General features: G+C 46.1%; 2 protein-coding genes and 1 long non-coding RNA gene across 6 annotated transcripts in view; 2 read left to right on the top strand and 1 right to left on the bottom strand.

Annotated features, from left to right (window-relative positions):
- LOC121719950 overlaps window positions 1-3,955 on the top strand; it is a 12,463-nt gene extending 8,508 nt beyond the window's left edge. Inside the window, exon 2 of the long non-coding RNA XR_006034413.1 lies at window positions 3,393-3,955. This is a non-coding gene — a long non-coding RNA (uncharacterized LOC121719950). The remainder of the gene's footprint in view (window positions 1-3,392) is intronic.
- cldn12 (claudin 12) overlaps window positions 1-3,955 on the top strand; it is a 5,187-nt gene extending 1,232 nt beyond the window's left edge. The window contains exons 2-3 of one of the 2 annotated variants that reach the window (XR_006034408.1): window positions 1-3,231; window positions 3,263-3,955. The exon at window positions 1-3,231 is cut by the window's left edge and continues 4 nt beyond it. Coding sequence is in view for 1 of the 2 variants with exons in the window: in XM_042105703.1 (XP_041961637.1) it covers window positions 74-1,162 (1,089 nt within the window). In the remaining variant the exon portion in view is untranslated. The other variant, XM_042105703.1, reaches the window with a different exon arrangement.
- Window positions 1-12,500, bottom strand: part of adam22 (ADAM metallopeptidase domain 22) — a 73,216-nt gene that overhangs the window by 30,878 nt on the left and 29,838 nt on the right. For all 3 annotated transcript variants that reach the window (XM_042105666.1, XM_042105668.1, XM_042105667.1), the window contains exon 6: window positions 10,083-10,146. In XM_042105666.1, coding sequence (XP_041961600.1) covers window positions 10,083-10,146 — 64 coding nt within the window. The remainder of the gene's footprint in view (window positions 1-10,082; window positions 10,147-12,500) is intronic.

The raw sequence follows: 12,500 nt of genomic DNA, 5'->3' as shown, positions 1-12,500 counted from the left end.
TGAACATCTTCCTCCTCCTCCTCCCTGCTCTGGTCTGTGACATATCCCCGACCACCAACTGACCGCAGCCACCATGTCGTGCCGCGACATCCACGCCACCAACGCCTTCTCGTTCGTTATCGCCATGCTGTCCGTGGGCGGGCTGCTGGTGGCCACTCTGGTCCCCCAGTGGCGGACCACGCGCCTCATCACCTTCAACCACAACGCCCGCAACGTGACCGTCTACGACGGCCTGTGGACCAAGTGCGTGCGGCGCGACGGCAGCACGGGCTGCTACTACTACGACGCCGACTGGTGGGTGAAAGTGGACCAGCTGGACCTGCGGCTGCTGCAGTTCTGCCTGCCCACTGGGCTGGCCCTCGCCACCCTGGCGCTCCTCCTCATCATGATGGGCATGTGCAAGACGTCCTGCTGCTCCGGCGAGCCCGAGGACATCAAGAACAGCCGCTGCCTGGTCAACAGCGTGGGCTGCCACCTGGTGGCCGGCTTCTTCCTGTTCCTGGGCGGCGCCGTGGCCATGCCGCCGGCCGTCTGGTTCCTGTTCCACACGGACGACCTCAACGCGCGCTACGACAACGTGTTTGCGGTGGACTTCGCCGTGTACGTGGCCATCGGCAGTGCGGGCGGGCTGCTGCTGGCCGCGCTGCTCATGTTCATGTGGTACTGCATGTGCAAGAAGCTGCCCTCGCCCTTCTGGCTGCCGTTCCCCGAGCCGCCCGTCATGCCCACCAGCCTGTCGGCGCAGCCGCTCACCCTCCATGCCAACGGCATGCCCCACTCGCCCGGTGCCTACGCTCCCCAGCACTACCAGCCCTCCGTAATGGAGGTGCCCGGCTTCGCCGCTGCCCCAGGGTACCCTGCCGGCATCGCTGGACCGCCTATGCCCCACGGCCATGCCCAGCCAGTCTACATGCCACAGATGACTGGCCCAGATGGGTATGGGTCTGAGGTGGGTGTCTCCCAGCCATACGGCTATGCCCCCTCTCAAGGTTACGCCCCGTCACAAAGTTACGCCCCCTCCCAGAGCTACGCCCCTTCGCAAGGCTACGCCCCTTCGCAGAGCTACGGGGGATCTCAGAGATACGCCAGCCACCGGTACTCCACCCGCTCGCGCCTCTCTGGCATCGAGATCGACATTCCTGTCCTCACAGAGTCACACTAGAACAATTTGAATGTCTTCAAATCAATTTCAGTTTTAGCTTTTTTGTTTGGTTTATATGTTTTAGTTTCCTTTTTTTTAATGTGCCTGACCAAGCAAGCCTTGTTCTTGGTAGTTTTGCGCAGGCGGTGCCATGCCAGTTATATTGACAGACTGTAAGGAGGGACAGTCTCACTGTATTTTTGTTTTGTTTTGCTCTGCTTTCTTCTTGTAAGAAACTCCAAGGTGTAGTGGAAGGAAATTGTGAAGACATTTTATCTTAAAAAGATGTCTGATCTGTGAACTGTAGATAGTAAACTTTGAGACTTTAGCACAAAAACAAACAAAAATATTTAATGAAATTAATGAATATTGTGCTTCTACTGATCGATGCTTGCACTTCAGCTAATTGTGTTTTATCACTGACGATCCACTACCGTCTTTGCTTGAGAAACAGCTGGCTGTCGGAACAGGAGAACTCGTTTATTTTTTCAGTTCTACTCTAGAACTCTAGTTTAGTTCTACTCTATTGTTCTGTATTCCCCTGCCTGCCTATGGGCACCATGTAGTTAAGCCACACTGCGGACACGACACGTCCATTCATGCTGTCCAGTGTCACTGTTTCTGTGAGTCAACCGTTCACTGTTAGCCGCTAAAGGAACAAAACTGGTCTTCTCTGAGGGGAATGATCATTTGTTGGATGAGTGAAGTGCCACTACTTTAAGCCAATGTAAGATCCTCTCTGTGTTGTTTTTACAAATCACCTTTCAGGGAAGCTTCAAAGAAGCTATAGGCTTAACTGCGCTATAGATATATATTTTTTTTTTCGTCTTCTAACAAAAAAAAACATACCTTTTGATATTACTTATGGTGTGGTAAGGCACGTAGTATATGGGACAAAATGTCTTGCTCTAGGTTAAGAGGCCACTTAGACAGCCCTCGGCTGTGGAATAATGATGGGTTAAGAGGTTCTGACCACATGCAAGGTGACTCACGTAATGTGAGCAATCCGGCCACCATGACCTGGTCCTTTCTCGTCATTCCAGCCCCACTTGGGTGGTTACCACCATGTTTCAGACCACTGTGTCCTTACAGAGGATACTAACACTAACTCCACAGTGCGTAAGTAACAGTAACACTAACAGTAACACTAAGTCACAATGACTGATGCAATTGAAGCAATTGAATTGAAGTTTCAGAAGTGTGAGATCTGTTTGGTTACATGGGAATAATGTAATAATATTCTCAGTGGGTGTTGTCGTTTTAACCGGCATCAGAAGCTCTGAGCATAGCATACATCATTTTTTTATATCTGGGCTTAAGATGAGAATTTTTAATGTTTATAATTGTTAAGAACTTTTAAATGTAATGTTTAGTTTTTAGATGTTGTACTAACCTCAATTCACTACATGCACTGTATGTTTTATTTGCCATTGTAATGGTTAACTTGCACACTGTTGTCTGACACTAAATTAATCATGGCTAACTCATAGAAATGAGCTGAAGCTGCCTGTTTAGTTATGTAATGTTTAATGTAATTGCCTACATTGCTGTGTACTTATCAGTGATCATACATTTTCAGTGATTTTACATTGAAGGGGTTGAGTTTTTAAGATGGCACTGTCAAGACAGTCACCCCCCCCCCCACACACACACACAGTTATTTCACACACACATCCTTGCTCGCTGAGATCAGTGTGTTAATTGACATGAGCCTAAGACAGTTATGGAGTGCCTGTGACCGCAGCTCCTGCTGAATGCTCTGAAATGCTAATGCAGTCCTTGGTGGGTCACTAACGAGCACGGCCTAATTTGGAATCCGATGCACCGCCTGATGTCTCCAAAGGCTGCATCCTAATTTAGTGCTTAGTGCACTGCTAATTATGTCTGCTATTGATGCGGCTTCATTTACTGGTAACCATTCAGGGAACAGGTAGCTGCTGTGAGCGGGTCACCTGTGTGTGTGTGTGTGTGTGTGTGTGTGTGTGTGTGTGAGAGGGAGAGAGCGGGGAGCTTGCGGGGCTTGTTAGGTTGGTGGTGCTTCAGCACTCCTGTCTGTGGTGATGGTGAAGGAGGATGGCATGGTGCCAGATGTGTCGTGGTGAGGATGGTAAGGTGCCAGAGGTGACGTGGGCACCGTTTCACAGCCCTAAAATAGAGGCCAGGCATTGCTCTGTTCACTCAAGCGTCTACATCTAGATCATCTCCTTGAATTTCCCCTGGGGATCAATAAAGTATCTATCTATCTATCTAGCTATCTATCTAGCTATCTATCTAGCTAGCTAGCCCTTAGTGAAGGCTGTTTCAATTTGGAGCCACAGAGGGACAGATCTGTATGGTCACTCGTATGGTGTGGAGTTGTCTCTATGGTAACACTACTTCAGCTGTTAAGACAGCATCATGTTGTCAGCATTAGATTGAAACACATGCAGAGGAATCCACATGATTGAACTCTTGCATGTCTTACTCCAGATATGAAGTATCTGGACTTGATCACTTAATGGAGATCAAGTCCACTTTTTGTACTCTGTATGTAAGTCTGTTACAAATTGCATTTGTTATAATGTGCCATTGTGCTACAATGTCTACTATACTTTTTTGAATAGAAATCATGGGCTACTGTGCCATTAAGAAAGTAATCACGAACACTGTCTTTGTAGGTCTTTTTTATCCCCCGTTTCTTAACTCACATCCACTCTACATGTATGTTGTAGTCTGTTCTTTTGTATGTGTACGTTTGATGTTACATGGTTTTGTATCTAAGATGCCAATATTCACAATGGCCTTATTTCTAATAAAAAAGATCAATTACTGTAAGTAAACGTGCTACTCTGCCTGTATATTTCCTTGTGAAAGAAAAAAACATGCTGTTTTATTCCCACAATCGATGTCATGAAATTACATAAGACTACCTCTGAGGGTTTTAGCAGTATTATTTTTAATTTCATGAAAGTGAAATGTCTTCTTGGATTCATGAATACTGAGTTGTGTAAATTGGAAATTGAGACCTTGCCTTACCTCTCAGGGGAGCAGTGAAATTGTTTTTAAAAACCGGATTTGAAAAATAATGGGATTACATTAGGTCACATCAGGGCCCCTCATAGTTACCTGAACCACAGATGTCCTTATTTTTAAGGTCTTCATACAATTAAGAATGCCTCAGTACTCCAAATAGAAAAAAAAAAACACTTCATGATGCAAGCAAGACAGTAGGGCACGGGTAAAATAACTGCAAATAACAGTCAGAAATGTGTGTGTGTGCGCTGCTGCATATTTGGATTCTCCACGTAAACGACTTCCTCTTGTGATCACGTCAGCACCAGTGCAATCCCGACTGCTTTACGGTGCTCTACGAAGAAAGAGCGACATTTTTTCATGTTACCAATAAAAAATTTAAAAAAAAGAGTTTGACAGACGAGTCACATGCTCGGTAAACATGTCAATCACAAGCTCCTTTCACGCTGTCGGTAAGCCAGACGCTGTCATTGCTCGGCACTCCCGCCATAACAGAAGCAGAAGCTGATCTGTGCGCCACTTTTGACCCTGGAGGGTCGCCTGTCACAACCCCTCGCAACAGATGTGACAGCAGGAGAAACTGATGCCCCCCCCCCGCCACAACCCGCCACGCTGTGTCAAGCACTTTCCATCAAGAAAAGAGACAGCGGAACTGATTTATGGCAACCCTGCCAAACTCAACCGTGCTGGGTCACATTTGTCATGATATTTAACGACGCACCCAGACATCAGTAGGCCCCTTGAATCGACCGAATCACAAAAGGCCTCAGAAAATACAGCAAATGAATTATTTGACCCCAATATAAATGCTGTGACAAATGTGTGCTGTATCAAAATAAAATTGAATCTGGATGCACTAAGACCATCAGGAGTCCTGTGCTCAGTGAAACACATCAGAGATGTGATACAGAGGAAGCCCAACATCCAAAAGGTAAGAGAGGGCCCAAAGATCCTTCATCTCAATCAACCCCCTTACAGACCATTGAAATGTCATAACGAACCTGGCTAGCCCTCAAGACATCCATTGCAGATGCCAGCAATGACCAACAAAACAACCATTGCCATGGCAACGATGTGCAATCCATAATAGTTCACTAACACATTAACAATAAGTAGCCCAACTAAGAGGAGGAATATGAAACATGCACATACACACACACACAATCCTACCCACTATAAATTAAGGGCTTGAGAGGGATTAGGCGTCTCACACAGATGGTTTCTGATGTAGTACAGTTGGGGGGGGGGCATATATTTGTTTTTAAATGTGTGTGTGCATAAGGACTAGTACATGATATTCATGTGTATGTATGAGATGTGTATGTATGTGCTGGTTTGTGTTCGTTGTGCTGAAAGGCTGTTAAGCAGACCATGAATAGAAATTAGCTATGGTGTGTGTGTGTGTGCTGGGGGGCATGCACCATGCATGTCCCAAAAGAGTAGGGATTAGCCCTCTTCACAACCCCAATCCAACCCCTCCCCTACACACACACACACACACACACACACACACACACACACACACACACACACACACACACACACACACACACACACACACACACACACACACCCCTCCTCTGTCTGGCTGACTGTATGACTGCAGAAATGGGGTCTGGCAGGAAGCCACTGGAGACCCACTCACCCATTCCTCTTCACACTCTTCACTCTGATCCCAGCATTCTCTGCTCTGTGTGTGTGTGTGTGTGAGAGAGAGAGAGAGAGAGAGATTGAGTGTAGATGCAAAGCTTATTAAGTACCAATATCCTGCACACACCCCCACACAGCTCCTGTCTGGCCTCCATTTCTCTCACACACAGACACACGGTAGACATACTAAAGGCTTTAATGGATAGTTCCAGTGATAAGCTTGTGGGTCTGTTTCATCTCAATCTCACACTCCCCCATGTCATCTAAGGACACGTTTCAGAAGATCGCTATCCCTCAGGCTGACAAAACCGAGCCTCTCTGCCTGAACCATCCAAGTGCGTAAGAGTGTGTGTGTGTGTGTGTGTGTGTGTGTGTGTGTGTGTGCGCGTGTGTGTGTGTGTGTGTGTGTGTGCGCGTGTGTGTGTGCGTGTGCGTGTGTGCGTGTGTTGTGTCTGTTTAAAATGCTCTTGAGTTTGTCTGCCAGTGTGTGTTCCTCGCTTACCTACGAGTCCCTGTCTAGCAACAGAACAGTTGGAATGGTAAATCAGAGAGGCCTGAAATGGAGCAATCTACGATCTCTGGGTGAATGGAATCAGAATTCCTGGTACAAACGGTCAAATAGATGGACTTCGAGCAGCTCTGAATGGCAAACGTCAACCGATCTGAAACAAGGCATCTGCGTGGTTATTAATGAGCTAATAATATGAGCGGGCGATAGCAGGCCTTCTTCCACGAGCTGCAGCATTCTTGGCTACGGTCTGCACGCCTCAGACTGCACGAAGGCCCTCGAGAGGGACACTCTCCTGGCCCCTGCTGCTGCGCTGGGCGGATGACAGATGCCCGCGCCATATGGCGGCATCGGCGGTGCCCACTCTGCGGCTAAGCGCCACGTCTGACTGTCCTGCCGCATCGCCAGCACGACGGCCCTGCTGCCGTGGAAACGGCAGCTCGTGGCGAGCGTATAGGGTGCGGGTGCGCTCAAGGTCACGGGTGTCGGCCGTCTCTGTCAAAACCCTAAACCGTCAAGTATGCCGGTTAAAACTGCTAAGTTACGGGAGCGAGTTCCCTCACAGGAGATTCCCAGCGGCCAGACTGTCAGCGCCCAGCTGTCGGACTTACACGACAGGAGCGCCTGGCGCACCGTCACTTGCTTTCATCTGTCGGCTTGCGCGCCGTGTCAGACTGACACTCTTCCTATCAGAGGCCAGAAGGGAGAGGAGACGAATGGCAAGAATGTGTACAGTAAGGAAAGACAAGATTCGGTGGTCTGCAGAATGACTCTACAGTCTATCTCAGCCTGGTAGACTGAGCATGTAGTTCTTTTCTGACAGTTGCCTTATGCAGGGTAGACACTGGGCAATTTCTTTCACTCGGATACCATATGGATACGATACTCACACTGTGTGTTTCAAAGGGATGTGCTTGCTGTGCTCACACTGTACATTCGACTGCTGACGTTGCAAGATATCTGACAAATATGCCACATGCCAGAAATCTGATCGGATCGGACTGAAACTGAAATGTTAATTTTGATGTCTTCTATTCGGGGGTCATGAGAACTTATTCTATCATACCAAGCCTACCAGATATATCTGTCTTCAGAGACGGAAATGATTATACTTCATCGTGCTATTTTTCAACAAACTAAGGGGATGGAAGCCTGTGTAGTGTGAAGCTAATATTAATCTATCAAACAGCAGAAAGCCTGAGGTCAATCACCACCTCCACACCGCCCAACGCTATTTGTATCAACACATTCATCATCTGTAACGACGGCACTGTTGAAACGGCACAACAACAAATACATTAAGAGTTGACTAACTCAACTGTGTAGATGAATGGGGTGCACCTGAGTTTGGGGTCTAGGAAATGAACTGGCAAGGGTCCTGCAGTGCTCACAGCAATAGCTAGATTTATGTAAGGGACAATCTAGACACTGGGCATACTGTATGATCAGGGGGGCATGAAAGGATAAAGGAAGAAATTAAGGCCCTTGGTGATCTCCCTTTTCCACTTTCTGTACTAGACCATACATGTAAATCATCCTAATCACTAATTACGACGTGTGCATATTTTCAGTGTTAGAATTCCATCCAGTGGTGATTTGAATGCTAGCTGTTTTAGTAGTTCAATATCAATGCTAATGTTCATTTTTGCCATTTTTGCTAGTTTGTTTTGCCATTGAGGATTGTTGCCTAGACTACAGAGGCAGCATCGGGATCAAAAGAGTATATATACTTGTACTTATCTTTTCTAAATACCTGCACTATAACTGACCACATACTCTCCCTCTCTCTGCTGTTCATGCCTTGACCCCCACTCTCTCTCTCCCTCTCTCTTTCTCTCTAGCTCTCTCTCTCTCTCCCTCTCTCTACTGTTCATGCCTTGACCCCCCACTCTCTCTCTCTCTCTCTCTCTCTCTCTCTCTCTCTCTCCCTCTCTCTCTGAGGGGAAAGGGGAGTACGTTTAGGGCAGCGGTGTCTCTCTCCTCTGTCCTCTGTCTCTATCTGCTTTAAATTATTCATCCCATCTGAAAGGACCGTATGGAAGAGAGAAAGAGAGGGGGAGAGGGAGGGCAGGAGAGAGAGCAGGAGAGAGCAGGAGAGAGCAGGAGAGATGGAGAGAGCAGGAGAGTAGGAGAGAGCAGGAGAGAGAGCAGGAGAGAGCAGGTGAGAGCAGGAGAGATGGAGAGAGCAGGAGAGAGCAGGAGAGATGGAGAGAGCAGGAGAGAGCAGGAGTGAGCAGGAGAGATGGAGAGAGCAGGAGAGATGGAGAGAGCAGGAGAGAGACAGACATTGTGAATGGGACTGCTGGAGTAGTTGAGGGAGCCTTAATCGCCATGTTTCCTGCGAATTCCTGTGAATGCCATGCCATTGTTTTTTCTAACTCTTGCTTTGTCACAGACATTGTACAGCTGATGAGTCTTTCTCATCTTTCCCAGCTACAATATCTCAGTCTTTCTCTCCGTCTCACTCAATGTGTGTGTGTGTGTGTGTGTGTGTGTGTGTGTGTGTGTGTGTGTGACCACCAAAGGCCAGAGAGACACGTATCGTCATCTCTGTAATCCGTTGGCTTCTCTCCTCTCAGGCCTTTTCAATCAGCTTAACGTTTTTAATTAGTCTCATAAATCTCAGTCAGCGCTATCGAGGGATGCCATCTACACCTAACCTCGGACACATGGTGAGAAACTGACCAGCCACCAGAGGATGGGATGGAGGGGGCAGAACAGGTCCAGAAAGAGAGAGAGAGAGAGAGAGAGAGAGAGAGAGAGAGAGAAGAAAGGAAGAGCCGTGGAAGAGGTGATTAAACTGATGTCATTAGGCCCTCTAGGATTTTGCGATTAGGTAAATTCATGCAAATTCAAGGATTTCCCACAACCACAGCATGTAAGGTGCAATTTTTGCTTTACAGCAATTTTGTGATTGTATTATCAGCATATTATTGTTAAAATCACCACAGTTGGAACCACAATTTTTGAGAATTCTGTCAGCAGAGTCAGTTTTAGCCAAAAGAGTCACCACAAACCATTGCACGACCCTGGTGGGCCTGTATTAGGAAGTCAACCTACAGTAGCTGTGTGAGGGAAAATCTACAGCGATCTAGCTTTAGAGCGAGGGATTGAGTTAGAGACTTCTCTTCTGTGACCACTAGCCACTGAGAGCAGTGATCTCTTCAGCCTGAGGCCCGATCAGATGTCAATATCGATCGCCACAGTGACATATGATACGAGCAGACACGACCTCTCCTGGAAATAGCACAGATACACTTCCGGGTCACGACGTCGGACCATGAAGGACAGGAACATAAGACAGGCGGATGCCTTGCAGGAACAGAGGAGTGGACACAGAGTTCAGTGGGAGCCCAGGTGCCCTTTGCAATCTGCCATTCTTACTGCTATGGAAACAATACATTGTGGCAAATTTCAACCTGGGTCCTAGTTTTAGATGTTTTTAAGTCCAGACTTTCGGTGCAGTATTGAGCTAGCAGGCTAATACTGGTAATAGCATAGGGGCATAGTGCCACATCAAGGTAAACCGTTTTTTTAAAACCACTAACAAACATAAGGCTCAACGTCCCTTTAATAATGGAAGTATTATTGAGGCTTATTGGTGAAATAAACACATACATGCATCAACCTGTGCATACGTATACACACACACATACAGTACACAAACACACACACACACACACATACAGTACACACACACACACACACACACACACACACACACACACACACACACACACACACACACACAGACACATGCAGGTTACTTACATCAAGAGTGCTGTCTCCTCCAGGCTCGATCATATATGTGTGATTCCCATCAAAGAACATGCCACTGTCAGAGAGAAAAGACAGCGAAAGGTCAATCTGTCAATCATGACCTTTGGAACTCCTCCAACAGCTGCCAATCTCTACAGCGCTCTTACTCTAATGAGAACAGGATGCACAGGACACAGGAAGTTATACGATCACAAGGTTCACAAGGTCAAAAGGTCCTGAGGTGAAATCACTGTGAATGGTTGACCAATTTTAATTAGATGTGCACTAGCACTCAACACAGACACTACGAAGATGTCCTTCAGTAATGGAGACGAATGTCCCCTGGAAAAGGTCACACTGCTGCATGAAGAGGTCCGATAAAGAGATTGGCCCTTTTGGCGCCCTATGAAGCAAATGAGGCCAGCGGGGCGGCTAGATCCACGCTGTGGCTTTGTGTGGGTCAGGAACGATGTGGACTACACACGGTGCTTTCAGCCAAGCCCTACCTGCTGCTGAGTACCACTCAGACATGGGCAGTATTTTAATTAAATGGATTTGAAATACGTATTTAATTACTTTAGGGGATTTTGTCATTTGTATTTTGCAGGATTGAAAAAAAATCAAATGTAGTTTGTAACAAAATACTTTGAGGGATTGTATTTGGAGTATTTCAAATACTTAAATACTTAAGAAAAATCTGTAATTTTCCCCCCTCAAATAAGCCAAAATGTCATCACTCAGTAAATATTAACTTAAATATACTACCTATAACCATGACAATAGGCTATGCTTATCATAGTCGCTTGATGGTCTTTTGGGCCCCCACCGTCGACTACAAGGCAGCACTGCCACCATCGACTTCAAGACACGTAACCCTAACTTTAACCCTAACCCAAACCCTAACACAGGGGTCGGCAACCCGCGGCTCCGGAGCCGCATGCGGCTCTTTGATCCCTCTGATGCGGCTCAGTTTTGAAATTAATGAATGAGTATTTCATTTAAAAATGTATTTTATTTTAGTTCATTTTCAAAATGTAATATTGTAGATCTATCTGAGTAATTTAGCCTATATAACTTTCCACCTCACTTGACTCCGTAACCGTAGCCTGCACAATATTGTTACATTCGCGGTTTGTTGCCAAGTCAATATGAAACAAAATCACCGATTTCCCTCCATTTCAGTCAACGAGAACACTTTGTTATTGTTGATGTGTGCGCTTGCTGTAGGCTAGATAAGGAAAATGTCAAAAAGGAAACGTCAGCGACCACAGCTTGCGAGCGCGAACACAAGCGAGCTGAAATGGGAAAGTTTCCATCCGAAGACTGATTCTGAAAACGCGAAATGAACTGCCCGTTATATCGCACACTGGAACGAGTTAGTATTGCTGTGTTAACCCTGTTCGGTTCCACTTGCATGTGAGAAATTTCTCACATATGAAAAATATAAAGACAAACCTGTGCTCACGTTTAAGGGCAGTTTTGCACAAAACTGTCACATCCATAACCCCAACACAATGCCATGGTATTTAGTTGCCGTTATGGATATGACAGTTTTGAGTGGAGTTGCCCCAGCCTCAATTCTTGCATGAAACTTCATCTCACTGAATATGAGCCAGCCAGACTCCAAGGCCATCACCAAATCTAATCTCTGGTATGCCTAATGGTTAATTTCACCAATGACATGTCAACGAAAATTGAGTGTTGTGTTGTTAACTATGATGTTACTTTGCATACCAAAGGACACTGGAAAAATAGGGTGTTTAGCCTACAGTACATGGGAAGCTGTCATTCCACTTTACATTTCAACTTGCACATTAGGCCTACTTTTAAGAGAAAATGTATTTAAAAATCCTCTGTTGAATGAAAGTAACTGTACGTTAAATATCCAAACTTTTTTTTGTAACCGTCTTTATGTGGCTCTTCTGAGATAAAAAAAAAAAAATTGGTAAAAGTGGCTCTCTAGGCAAAAAAGGTTGCCGACCCCTGCCCTAACATAACCCATGGCAAACCCTAGCTCCTTCCAGGCAGTGCTGCCTTCAAGTCGACGGTGGGGGCCCAGAAGACCATAGAGCATCATAGTCCGGGAGCCAAAGGCCAGAATCTTGGTGAACCTGATTTTGATGGTTAAAGTTTTTTTCTTTGCTGTTTCTTGTTGCCTAGGGGTTACTTAATAAAAATAGGGAGGTTGCCTGGTGATATCCCTTGGGCAATTCCATATATTCAGCTCTGAAGTTGACCTAAATAGCGATTTGTCCATAAAAATGCAAATCTCATTACCCTTTTTAAAGGACAGCATGAAATGTAAACCCATTTTTCCTTTTTCTTGCAGTAGTTTGCCACATTGTGACCAACTTACAAGTGTTAGATCCCACTTTTCTCTTACCATCCCCTCTGGACCGTTGGAAAGAATGAATTTGTGCCAATTTGATG

Source organism: Alosa sapidissima, chromosome 10 (genome assembly GCF_018492685.1).
Source record: "Alosa sapidissima isolate fAloSap1 chromosome 10, fAloSap1.pri, whole genome shotgun sequence".
Classification (NCBI taxonomy): Eukaryota; Metazoa; Chordata; class Actinopteri; order Clupeiformes; family Clupeidae; genus Alosa; species Alosa sapidissima.
Note: the sequence above shows the minus strand (reverse complement) of the source record. Positions and strands in the feature narration are given on the sequence as shown.